Raw genomic sequence first — 12,831 nt, forward strand, 5'->3', positions numbered from 1 at the left:
CCCACACAGCCTGCGTCAGCAGTGACGTCGGGACTGGTGACAAGTGTCATCGCCATGCAGTGCTGACTAAGATACTTCTGCTGAGATATCGCACTCGCATCACCTCTCCCTCCAAGAAGTGGGGCAGCAGCAGGGACTAATTGCCTCTGCCATCTAGAGCAGGACCTTCCAGACAGGGCAAGGGGACCCACACTCTGGGGCCACAGGCACATGTCCTGGCTGTGCAGGGCCTCCTGGCTGCAGGGTGAGAAGGGTCACCAGGCACTACTACCTGCTCAGAAGAGGCTGGCCCCTGGGCAACAGAGACAAATGCCCTGGTGACAAATGCCTCCGTAAGATATTTGGTAAAATGGAGCAAAGCCAGGTCCTGCCTTCCCATGGCCTCCCCAAGACCATCCTTGTCCTGCTTCGAGGACCAGCCTCATGGGTACACATTCCCACTCTCACCTGTCCAGAGACACTGGCTTCACAGGGGCATAGTCCCAGTCCATCTCCTCAGCCGCGATGTAGTGAGTCCAGGTCACAGGGTTCTCTTTGGCAAAAGAGCGCACTTGGATCACATGATAGGTTTCCTCATCGTCTTCAGGGTAATCCATGTCCTCTGGCTCATCTGACAGCTGCCCCATCTTCATCACGCGCTCCTCTGGACACTCCTCCACCTTCACAATGGCCTCCATGCCAGCTGGGTTCAGACAAGCCGGGCAGAAAGGGTCACATGGACATTCCAGCACAGGCACACACTATTCCAGGCTCTACTTGGGAGATGTCCTCTCCACTATTGTCCCCATCAAATGGGCCATCACATGGGTCAACCTATGCCATCTTGGTCACAGGCCAGATTGCACATGGATGTAACACTATGGAGCAGGAGGGGCCTTGGACCTGCAGCACTGCATAATGCTGAGCCCAGGCCATCCCCTAAATGTCCTTTCCCCCAAGCTCTTGCAGAATAAGGTTACCTTGCTGATGAGACAGCATTTGGCAGAACATCCGAAACCAGCCAGCCGTTCCTGGCATGGTCTGGGCTGTGAGATATGTGGCAGGGGAGATTTCTAGGCTGCTGAGACGGTGGCCTCTCACCAGGAATGTGTGGGCTTCGAAGAAGATGGAGTGGACTTCTGGCCCAGTGCCCAACCCGATCACGTGCCAGTGGACCTGCTTCTTGAGGCACAGTGTGAGACCTACCAGGAGAGAAGGAAAGCACCCAGGAGTCAACACTGTGCCCATCCCTTGTCCCCACTCTTGGTGTCATGGAGTCAGAGCCTGACACGTGCTGAGTAGTCTCCTGCCCTGCAAAATGGTGGTTTCAAGCTGGAGAAGTCGCATGTGAACGTGTACTGTCTGAGCAAAACAGAGGCGCAGGCCACATCACCCCCCTGAGCTGAGACTGGATTTACAGTGTGAGGGACTTTGGATTGGGCTTTGGGAGGCATGCTGATGGGAACTCACAGTGGGATGCAGTAGCAAGAGAAGTAGATGGGCTCCTTGACTCTATAAATATGGGAATCTGGAACTGGAAAGGGGAATAATTTGTGTGATCACAACACTGGCAAGCCTAATACTAAAACATTGCATTTGGAGCAGTAGCTGAAATAATACCCTAAAAAGGGCAGAAAGAGGTCACCAGGATTATTTGAAGGCTGGAGAAAATTCCTTCTTCGGAGAGACTCAAAGAGGTCAGCGTGCGTAGGAAATGGGAGAGGACTTGAATGCATTGTAAAAATATTTTCCTGGGAAGAAATTAGTGTGTGCTGAAGGGCTCTGTAAAGTAGCAGGGAAGTGAATAACAAGAACAAGTTCCTGGAAGCTGAAGCCAAACAAAGTCAAATACAGAGTCAAGCACTTGTTTTTTGCACTGAGTGCAGTAGGTGACTGGAACAGATCCCAAGAGCCCTGGAGGAGACAGGGTGGAGGCTCCGTCCTAAGGCCCTCAGCTCTCCATTGCCACCTCTCCATCACACACCTCTCAGGCCAGGTCCCGCAACCAGACTGGAAGTTGCTGGGTGGAGGTGGATACCTTCTTGAGGGAAAATGCACTGTTCAGACACAGCGGCTGGCCATGAGGTCTACTCAGCTCTTAAGCTCCATGGATCCACCATGACAGGGAATTCAGGGGAGTTTTGCTTTTGCCTTTTACTGGAGAACGGCCAGACCCAGGTGGGAAATTTCAGGGTGTGATTCACCAAGGTTGCTGATGGTAATGGCTCTCCTGACAGTGTTTCCCAGTTTGCCTTGAAGATTCTTCACTCTCAAGTGGCTCTGGACCTTCTACCAGAAGAACATTAGAAAATGCCAACTTTTGTCTTCACTAAGACCACAAACAGCCTTTTCTTTTGCTTTTCTGGAGAAAAGGAGGCTGTGGGGAGACCTTATCACTTTCTACAACAAGCTGAAAGGAGGTTGTAGTGAGGGGGGCTCAGTCTCTTCTCCCAAGTAGCAAGTGATAGGACAAGAGGAAATGGCCTCAAGTTGCACCAGGAGGGGGTTAGGTTGGATATTAGGAGAAATTTCTTCACTGAAAGAGTTATCAAACACTGGAACAGGCTGCCCAGGGAAGTGGCTGAGTCACCATCCCTACAGGTATTTAAAAGATGTGTAGAAGTGGCACTTAGGGACATAGTTTAGGGGTGGAGTTGGCAGTGTTAGATTTATGGTTGGACTCAATGATTTTAAGGGTCTTTTCCAACCTAAATGATTCTATTCCCCAAATCCTACAGAGGTGTGTTGTCAGAGCCAGGCTAGTGGGAACCGAAATTTCCCCTCAATGTTACCTCCATCCTTGTTCACAGAGCTACAAGAGATGAAACTCTCTGCTACCAGCACTGTTTCTGGAGACCTCCGAGGACATCAGCTGCACAGACAGCCGGAAAACAGGTCCTGCCCCACTCTAAATGGGCAAGGCAGATCAAGGAGTTGAGATGCGATAGTCCCTCTGGGGTGAAGACAGCCCAACACATCCATCACCTGGAAACTCCTCTTGATGTCCATTCTCATATCCTTTCACAAGCCACCCTGAGTTTACAGACCTGGCTACACCCCTGTTCCTAGCACCTCCCATGCCCTCCATCCCTGTCCCCGGCACACTGGTACTCACCAGGCAGCGAGCCATTGATGTAGCCATTGATGGTGTGCAGCTCTGTCCTGTTGTGAGCTGCCGGGGTGCCAGGCTCAGAGTACCAGCTTTTCCCTGTGGAGAGGGGAGGACGCAGTCAGCTTTCTTCACTTGAGAGCATTTCAAAGAAAAAGGAAACCTTGCAACTGGGGTGAAACAGTATGAAACCCAAAATCCAGGGAGGTTAGATGTGCGGTGCCTGTTGGAAATCCACAGCAGACCTGGCCACGGCTCTGCATGAATGTGGTGGTGACCACTGCACGTGACGGGTCATTACTCCCCCACAGCTTTGGCCTTGTGGGGTGGGAACAAGGCCAGGCCATGGGATGGGCGAGGGGGGCTGCAAGCTCCCTGCACCGGGGGCACAGAAGGAGTGGCAGTACTGCACCAGGAGTACGTTGCTTGGAGGAGCTGTACAAGGCTCAAACCCTTGGGAGACAGTGTGGGAGCTGAGCAGCTACGCTCACACCATGGCCAAAGCATGTGCCCCGGACTAGGCTGAATTCAGGGTCCGACACCAGTCAACAGAGTAGTTACCTTCATCAAACACTGCGAAGAGCATCACAAACTCTTGCTGCACATTCTGGTTCCCATCATTCATCAGGGTCCCTGCAAGATGCCACAGGATGGATCTCTTTAAAGGTCAGCAAGCACCATGCCTGTCTTCTCAGGGAATTCCCTTTGCACCCGCCAAGAACTGGTAAATCGAGGCCAGGCTGTGGATTGCTTTTGTTGTCTCATGACTGGAACAACTTTGTTTCCAGCCTTCCAGTCCCCAAAAGCCTATGGTTGAGAGGCAGCTGGCCCCAGAAGGCATCAAAAGGTCGGTTTGTGCTGCATTCCCCTCTCAGGATCCACTTAGTCACCTGGAAGAGCCCATTTTCTCTAGCCTCATCATCAACACAATGGTCTGTCGCTGTCTAGACTTCGCTCATCAGTGGAGAAACTGCTCCTGGTGAGTCACTGGAGCCTGCAGACAGAGCCCTGGAAAGATGTGACTCGTGCCCATTCCTCTCCAGTGACTACAGAGGGGTCTGGACAACTACCTCCAGGAGACAGCTCAACCAGGGGTGACCAATCCCACCCTAGGTACACTTCTCGGTGCCTTGCAAACAGCAAGTATTAACAGTCAGGATTTCATCACCTCCGTGTTTACCGAAGGAAGGAGAGCAGGCACAGGTACTGTGGACCAGGCAGTGCCCCAGGTGTCCTACCTCTCTCCTGCCTGATCCTTAACCCTTGCTCATACAAACTTCCCTCTAGTTCTTCCAACAAAACCCTGTTTGACAAAGCACCCTGGCTGACATTGAACGATCACAGCTTGGGGAAGCTCTGAAGGAAAGACAAACATTTATGCCTCCATAGCAATTCACCGTATGGATAGATAAGGTTCAGATACAAGGCAAAAGATTTCATCTGTAGTCTGAAATCTTGCAAAGGAAAGAAGCAATTGATTACTCCCCAACAGGGAAATCCAAAGTGTGTTTTGCTCCTGCACTAGGAAGGGACTCTTTGAGGAAAGGGCCAAACCCCAAAAGTGCTGCCGTTGACCAAAGCTTACTGACTCCACTGCCATGTTCAGCCTCTGGAAAGGATCTTTGATTTTTCTGCTTCTTCATTCAAGGTTGCATGTGACCTGTCTCCATCCTGTGCTGTCCTTACCCAGTCGGCACACGAGCAGGGCTCCAATCAAACCAGAGTTGATGTCCTTCACACTGTCGGTGTTGGAGGAGTAGGAGTGGGTCAGGCACGGTGAGTCGCCATCTGTGGGACCCTGGTTTTGCAGTATTTCCCAGATGTACGTGTGTGTCTTCCCCGGATCCACCCTGTCACCCTCCTTCTCTGCCTGGCTGGCCTCATCCTCATACCCTGCACCTAAAGCCAAAGGAAGAGCCAGATGTCACCGAAGGTTCACCCCCAACACACCATGGTTACAGAAATGCCTCTTCCCCCAACCCAATGCACGGCCTCTCTCCATCCCAGCCCCCGGGGCCAGCCCAACTCCCACCAGCAATAGCTGGTCTCAGGGCAGTGAGCAGAGCTGTGCCAGAGACTTGATGGTTGGGCTGTGCACCCACCACCTGCCCTGGCGCTGAAGGGCACAGTCATCCTGGCCCTAAGCATCCAACCTCCTGTTTAACCTACGTATTATCTCTGTAACTGATATGGGTTTGCTCTGTGCTGTTTGCTCATCTCAGCTCATTTCTGGGCTGGGCATGGTCTGGTTGTTCCCCCAGGCTAAGCCATCTCTGTGACCATTTGTCCTCGTAGAGGGACGTGAATAGCAGGGTCAGGGTGGGACGTGCTCCCCTCTGGCAGGCAGCAGAGCAGGAGATGCTGCAGAGGGCTTACAGCATCTGGCTATTGCCCAACTCACCTTCCGATGCCTTCCAGTAGGACACCCCGACAGCATGGATGTTGTATGGGCGGGAGGCCAGGTTCTTAAACGTGATGACCACCTTGTCATAGACTTCTGCTCGGATGGTGGGGCCCAGGAGACCTGAAGGGAGGAATACAACAGGGTCAGGCAGCTCATACCCAGCCATGGGCCCCAAAGGGTCTGGACTTTCCACCTCCAGTTGTCCCTCAAGTAGCATAGCAGCATCAAATGCTCTGGCACCAGAAAGGCTCCCTCCATGCCCAGCAGCTCTGCTGTACTGGGACTCGACCCAGGTGTTTTCCCATTCCTGGATGAGGAGCTGCCAGCAGCCATCCCAGGATGAGTTTGGCCACTGTCATGGAGAGCTAAGGCTGATCGCGCTGCAGGTGCTTCATACCCATCCATGCTGGCTTGGGCTTCGGCTGCGTGAACGAGGCATCGGGGTACTCCACAAACACGGCCTTCCTGTACCGGGGAAGGACACCAGGCGTCGGGGGCCGTGGGCCTGGGTGCCCCAACACGCTGCAGGAGGAAGGAAAATCCAAGGTTGATTGTGCAGCCCCATCCACAGATGGGCAGCAGCCATCTTCTTCCTCCCCTCCCCACCAGCTTGCCTGTGCCGTGCCATCCCCGGTGATCACTCACCCTGTTGTGTCCTTTGGATTTCCTGGCAACCACCAGGTGTGTTTGGAAATGTTTTGCTCAGCTCACGGATGACAACATGGCAGTGATTAATCATAGAATCATAGAATTGTCTAGGTTGGAAGGGACCTTTCAGATCATTGAGTCCAACCATCAACCTAACACTGACAAAAACCATCACTAAACCATATCGCTAAGCACCACATCTACCCATCTTTTAAATACCTCCAGGGATGACAATTCCACCACTTCCCTGGGCAGCCTGTTCCAATGCTTGATAACCCTTTCAGTTATCAGTTTTTCCTAATATTCAGTCTAAACCTTCCCTGGTGCAACTTGAGGATGTTTCCTCTTGTCCTACCGCTTGTTACTTGGGAGAAGAGACCAACCCACACCTCACTGCATCCTCCTTTCAGGCAGTTGCAGAGAGTGAGAAGGTCTCCCCTCAGCCTCCTTTTCTCCAGGCTGAACACCCCCAGCTCCCCCAGACGCTCCTCACAACACTTGTGCTCCAGACCCCTCACCAGCTTTGTTGCCCTTCTCTGGACACGCTCCAGCACCTCAATGTCTTTCTTGCAGTGAGGGTCCCAAAACTGGACACAGCACTCGAGGTGGTGCCTCACCAGTGCCACGTACAGGGGCAACGGTGTTAGTCATGATGGAAGAAGACACAATGGCAGGAGGCACAGCACCGTACCCAGCTGCAGCCGGGAGCGGGCACCACGGGCATCACTGCCAGCCTCCTGCCTCGTACCTTGCCCATCTTCGTGCTTCCCTGCCAGCAGAGACCCAGGGCACTGGGAGTGCTGTGACAGCAGTGCCATGGTGGCCTCTGCCCCGCAGCCACCCCCCACACCATCTCCGACACCTTCAGGTGTGGCAGACATCACATCACATATAACCTCGAGCATCCTCCCCAGCTCCCCCGGGAAAGAGACTGTGCCAGGCTGCGTGGCAGGTCGCGGCAGTTCGCTCTGTGCTCCGAGCAACTTCCCCCCATTTGTTTCTTTTCTGAACGAACTGGGATTTGCAGCCAGCCCCTAAAAAACTACTCCTTGCAGCAGGAGGATAAAGGAACCCTGAACGTATTTCACACCCCACTTATCTCCACTGGCCACTTTCTATCTGTAAGCGGCTTCACAAATTCATTTTCCAGAAGGAATACAGCACGTTTATCAGGATAAAAAAGCCGTTAATTTCTCCAGGGATTTTAGAGGCTGCCTTATCAGCCCTGGGACTGAGACCATTTCCAGTAACCAGACAGACTGCTTCCAGTCTTGTTTTGTTTGGAGCAAAAGCCAGGTGTTATTTTCTTCCCTCTGAAGAAGGAGGATTGCTCTCCCCCTCTGACTAAGCCTTCCTTCAAGCAGCGGTTCCCTTTGCGCTCTTCCTCAAGAGGAAGAGGAGTGACTCAAATTTGGGAAAGGGCGACGCACACTCAGCCCCACACCGCCGGCTGGAAGCCACCTACAGCCGGAGGATGCTGCGAGGAGAGCAGGGTTCACCCTCCCCGGGGACAGAACAGGACAGATGCCCACAAAAACCCCACACGTGCCCAGCTTCTGCCTTTCCCACCACGGCTATAACCCCGCGTTCAGGATGGCAGGAAGCCCCCGGCAGACACAGCCCCAGGGAGCAGGGCCGTGGCATTCAGCTGACTTTGCTCACCAGCCGTTATCACTCTTGGCTCGATGGCAGTAGGGTCTGGACCAAGCTTTGCTCTCCGGGGTGACCCCAGGCTGGGAGGTGGCAGTGCCGTGGGGTCGCTGGCACTGGGGTGTTCACAGTCGGGAAGCTGTGCCTTAATCTCTAACGTGCAGAAAGCCCAGCTTTCAAAAACACATCCCTGAGATATGAGGGTCTGGTCCTGGTAATTCTGCAGTAAACAAGGCAGAAATCCTCTGGAGCCAGGGAGATTTTGCTGGCATGCGGGGGCATGGCTGGGGGGAGACTTGGTGACACCAGGGCTCAGCGCTGGGTCCCAGCTGGCACGGCAGAGGCTGTCAGCCTTGGCAGGGGACAAGGAGGCAGAGTCCGGAGCGAGGACTTCTGATCCAAGTGCTTCTGGCCCGTCCTCTGCACTTGTGGTCCCCATGGACTTCCTACCCCAACGGCGGCCGAAGCTGAGGCAGAGAGACAAGTTCCTGGCGCCTTCGATCAGCATTGTTAGCCGCACTATCTGTTCATCTCTCGGAGCCGGGAGACGGCCAAGGTAAACACCCTGCGCTGCCGAAGCACTCAAACACAGGCTGCTGCTATGTGGCCGCCAGCTCCGAGCCGGAGCTGAGCTCCCTGGGGCCATCACGGGACACGCTGGTCCCGGCTCTGACCCTGCCGCTAGCGTTACGTTTGGGAGGGAGAGAAACTTAAATCATGGGGAAGGCGTAAGCAGCTCTGGCCTGGTGCGCCGTAGCCCATTCATTTGGCAGATCTTTCCACAGACGTGCCAGAGAAACCACTTGATGCATGCAGGGGTTTTGGAGGTCCAGCCGGGAGGCGCAGCCTTGGAGGCTGCCATGAGATCCTGGTACCATGAGGGAGAATGGGTGGAGGAGAAGACACCTCAAGCACAGCTCAGAGGCACCCCAGCTCTGCTCCTCTACGCTCTCCTGGCTCACTCCTACATGCCCCTTCTCCCCAGCCTGGCCTGTGCCCTCCCTGCATGGGGGGAACTGGGCTGGGGCTGCCAGGGCCAGGGAAAAGGCACCACCATCCAGCTGGGAACAGCCATGCCAAGCAAGCCCCCGTTCCTACCATGGCTCCCCCAGGAGCCGCGCTGCACTGGCATGCCCTACATCTCCGGAGCATGCCACCAAGTCCCTCTGAGAAAGCCAAAGTTATTGTTCCCCGTTTTAGAGAAGTGACCTCAGACTGCCTGCCGATGCCCCGCTCGTCCCCAGGGCACAGCCAGGTCCCTGAGTCACTCCCGGGTCAGAAACGGCGTGCGAGCACGTCATGACAGACAGTGCCAAAATGGAAAGCCACAGGGTTGAATTAACGGCGTGAGTGACCTCACCGCCACCGTAGCCTAATGGATCTGAGCGCAACGTCAGTAAAAGCAGGGCAGGGGGGGCATTAGTAAAACAGGGGGTGCCGGATGCAATTTTCCAAAGGGGGGAAAAAACAACGCGACTGATACAGTGACTACGGCAGTAAGTCAGGCTGACCTGGCTCATCACCGGAGCTTGGTTTCCAGTGCCTGACCACAGCTCCCCGCTGCTCAAGCCAGTATGGGTCTGAGATGGGGCCGTGGGCTGCCATCGACCCGGCACAGAGCCTGGGGGTGGGGATGTGGCAGAGGGAAGGGGTACGGCTTGGTCCACAGGGGATGAAGTTATCCAGCGCTGCTCCCCATGCTGAGCTCACAACAGCCCCCTCACAGCCATTTGTGTCCAAGCCAGCTGTGTCTCCAGACAACGCCATCCTGATGCCTGAGCAATACAACTGCCACTTTTCCTTCCCACTCCAAAGAATTTGGGGAAAACCACCCTGCCTTCCTCCCTCTTGTCGTTGTTCTTTGAGCAAACACTAAAAATTGTTTTCATTTCCCAAAGGAAAAATGTCAGTCCCAGCAATGTAATGTACACAAAGACATAAATAACTAAAGCGGGGTTTTACCAGGGGCAGACAGAGTGGAGAGCCTTTGCTGCTCTGAGTTATGTCAGGGGGGCACAGCCAACCTCCCTCTGCAGCCCCCAGGCAGGGAGGCACGGGACCCCATCTCCCCTCGCATCTCCCCAAAGCTCCCAGGACGCAGAGCAGAAGAGAAATCACAGGCTGGAGAACCTGCCCTTGGCTCTGGGCACAGACTTTAAAGGGTCACAGGCAAACGGCATTAAGATAAAGCAGCGCAGAGCAGGTCTGCATCTCTCTCTGCAGGTTTATTCCACCTGTGTACATCAGGGGTTGCACTTAGTGACTCCCCAGTGCACAGAAACACCCATTCCCAGCTGTACCAGCAGCTCAGTGCACTCACCCTGCCAGGTTGTCCCCAGGCACCTGCCTGCCTGGACCCAAGCTGACGGTGCTGTGCATCCCAGGGTGGGAGAACACACGTAGCAGGGTGCTAGAATTGCAATAGAAAGAGCCTTACCCCGCAGGCGCTTGCAGCACGGAGAGCAGGTCGCTGTGTGTGTAGTCCCAGGCGGTTTCCACTGCACCGATGTAGTATCTTCTGACTTTGCTGATGCCCTCCTCCACCAGGCAGAGGAGCAGGAGGCCACGCAGGGCTCCCACCAGCATCGTGCCCGTCAGCTGGGAACCACCCTGGCTTCAGGAGGAAAAGTGAAAAGGAAGGAATGAGAAAGGAAAGAGGAGAGAAAAGCCTTTATCTTCTCATCCAGCTGCTGTAATCCACAGGAGATGACGATTTAAAGCCAGCACCCACAGTCTCAGTCAGAGCGCTGGAGAGTTTCTCAAAGACATCAGGAGAGGAATTGCCCAAGCAGGTTAGTGCAAAGAGGAGCGTGTGAGCGATGGACTCTCCCTCTCTTCCTCTGGGGTGGCAATGACAGGAGGAGAGGAAAAAACAAAAGGAAAGGGAGGGCAAGCGCAGCGGTAAACTCCACTTCAGGACCCAGCTGGCTCGGTGTCCTGGCGGGCGTCCGGGAGCGAGGTGAGGAAAGGGAGGGTTGCAGAGGAAGGGGAATTTAGGTGCGGTCTCTGCCTGGTCCCACCTTCCCTCTCACGGCAGAGAAGAGCGGGTTGCAGTCTAGTGCCCTGCTGCTGCCCAGGCTACAGGAGCCTTTATTTCCCCCGCAGGTCAGTCTGGGCTTGTACCTAGGGCTGGAGCCCCCCAGGGGGCTGGCAGCTGCCTTCTGTACCTGCTAGCCCAAATAGCTTGAGGAAATGGTGATTTAGGGGAAAATTTGCGTTCAGGATGCAGATGGCTTATTGCTATGGAGCAGGAGAGGCTGCCCTGTGCCCCCCCCTCCAGTGCTGGGAGCCTGCAGGGCACTTCGCATCTGCAGGGGCAGGGCTGGAGGTGAGGAAATAGCCAGGGATGCACATGTGCATGTACATACGTGGGGTCCCCCGGGTGCCCGCACCCCAAGCAGTGATGATTTAGTCACACAATCTCACTTCGAGCCGCACGGGAGGGAGAGGGTTGGGGTGATCTCTGGCAGTCCCCCTCCCGCCAGCTCTTCCTCACCCTTCTCTTCTCCCAGAGTCCTGCAGAACAGCTCAGAGAAGATGCGCTGAAATGTTTTTGCAAATTGCTTCCCTTTTAAACTCACAACTTTTCAACACCTCTTTTTGAAAGCCCAGGAAATCCCCCCCACACCCCCCAAATGCACACACATGTGCTCACGCACACACGCCGGCACGTGGTTCTCCCTCACGAAGGCAGGAAGATGAGGAGGAACGCCTTGCATGGTCCCGGCGTCTGCTGGGCGAGAGAGGTGAGGAAACGTCCCATAAATCACGCTGCAGGGCAGCAGGAGTGCAACGGGGGTGGTGACCCTTTTGGTGACAGTCCCAGTGCGTGCAGAAGCATCCATGTGACAGGTCTGGGTGCCTGGAGGTGGTGGCGATGGTGGAGGGATGGCTGTTTTGGGGTCCCAAACACGAATCCTCAGCACGGGTGGGACTGCTAGGGGATGAGACAGGAGATAGGAGCTGAGCCCCCCAGGTAGGGGCAATCCCAGCGGATACGGGCATGTATTCCCCAATGTCCCGCTGCCCCATGTGGCCCAGCGTAGCCTGGGAATGACCTCGAGCATCCCAGCCCCATGGGCTCACTGTGCAGGAGCACCCCATGTCTGTAGGGTCAGTGATGTCTCTCTGTCCCCCTCCCTCAGAGAGGGGCCAGTTCTCACCACCTCGCTGGGTACATCCCCTCTCTTTCCACCCATCTCCTTACGGCATCCCCAGGCCCGAGGGGGAAAACCATCCCGGGCAGCTGTGTCTAACTGGGGCTCCCACAGCAGCAGCGAGGAGTGCCCGGGGGGACTCCCCCTCGGTCCGTGCAAAACTCCAACTTGCGGAGGGGCTGCCCACTCCTTCCTGCGCTCGCCCAGGGGCCGGCTGACGCAGCAGGAGCCGGGGTAAAAAGTGCTCCCCCCGGCATCACCCAGCCTGCTCCCGGAGAGGCAAAAAGCCAGCGAGAAACACATTTCCTCCAGCTCAAGCGCCGACAGCTGGCTGCGTGCCCAGCCTGGGGCTCCTTTTTTTTTGCGAGGAAGATGAGCAACAGCCCGACCCACGATTTCCAGCAAGTATTTTGGGGCAAAACAAGTGGTGTGTCACATTCGGGGATGCCCTGGGTGCTTTGCACCACCTGCCCTGGTGCAGTGAAGTAGAAGGATATTGTTCAGTGCTGGAGGGGAAAGGGTTGTCCGGAGGTCCGGGAGAGACATGGGAGATCCGGGTCGTGCTTCTGGCACCGGTGTCCCCTGCAGTATTGGACGTGACTTTACTCCAGTCATCCTGTCTGGGAATCTCCCAGCGCTGTGAGATTGTGCTCACCCGGAAAGTCTGGAAAAGGTGTTTCTTCCAGAAACAAGCAGATGGGGAAAACGTCACCAAGCAGACGCCATGACTGTGAAGAGGGCAGTCGGGGGGCGGCACGCGGTAGGGCTGGGGTTGGCTGTCAGGAGGGGTGCCCCAGCTCTGGGTGCTGGAGATCTGCAGGGGGTGGCACAGGGGCTTCTTACCTCTAACCCTGGCAAAGATGTTCCAGGCACCGTGGGGTGAC

General features: G+C 55.3%; 1 protein-coding gene across 2 annotated transcripts in view; it reads right to left on the bottom strand.

Moving 5' to 3' along the window:
- Positions 1 to 10,954, bottom strand: part of F8 (coagulation factor VIII) — a 28,569-nt gene extending 17,615 nt beyond the window's left edge. The window contains exons 1-8 of one of the 2 annotated variants that reach the window (XM_054215595.1): positions 10,228 to 10,954; positions 5,890 to 6,014; positions 5,490 to 5,612; positions 4,775 to 4,987; positions 3,650 to 3,721; positions 3,095 to 3,187; positions 960 to 1,181; positions 448 to 682 (exon numbers count right to left, since the gene is read on the bottom strand). In XM_054215595.1, the coding sequence (XP_054071570.1) occupies positions 448 to 682; positions 960 to 1,181; positions 3,095 to 3,187; positions 3,650 to 3,721; positions 4,775 to 4,987; positions 5,490 to 5,612; positions 5,890 to 6,014; positions 10,228 to 10,376 (1,232 nt within the window). In that variant the 5' untranslated portion in view covers positions 10,377 to 10,954. The remainder of the gene's footprint in view (positions 1 to 447; positions 683 to 959; positions 1,182 to 3,094; positions 3,188 to 3,649; positions 3,722 to 4,774; positions 4,988 to 5,489; positions 5,613 to 5,889; positions 6,015 to 10,227) is intronic. The other variant, XM_054215594.1, reaches the window with a different exon arrangement.
- Positions 10,955 to 12,831: the final 1,877 nt, after the last annotated feature.

Source organism: Rissa tridactyla, chromosome 9 (genome assembly GCF_028500815.1).
Source record: "Rissa tridactyla isolate bRisTri1 chromosome 9, bRisTri1.patW.cur.20221130, whole genome shotgun sequence".
Classification (NCBI taxonomy): Eukaryota; Metazoa; Chordata; class Aves; order Charadriiformes; family Laridae; genus Rissa; species Rissa tridactyla.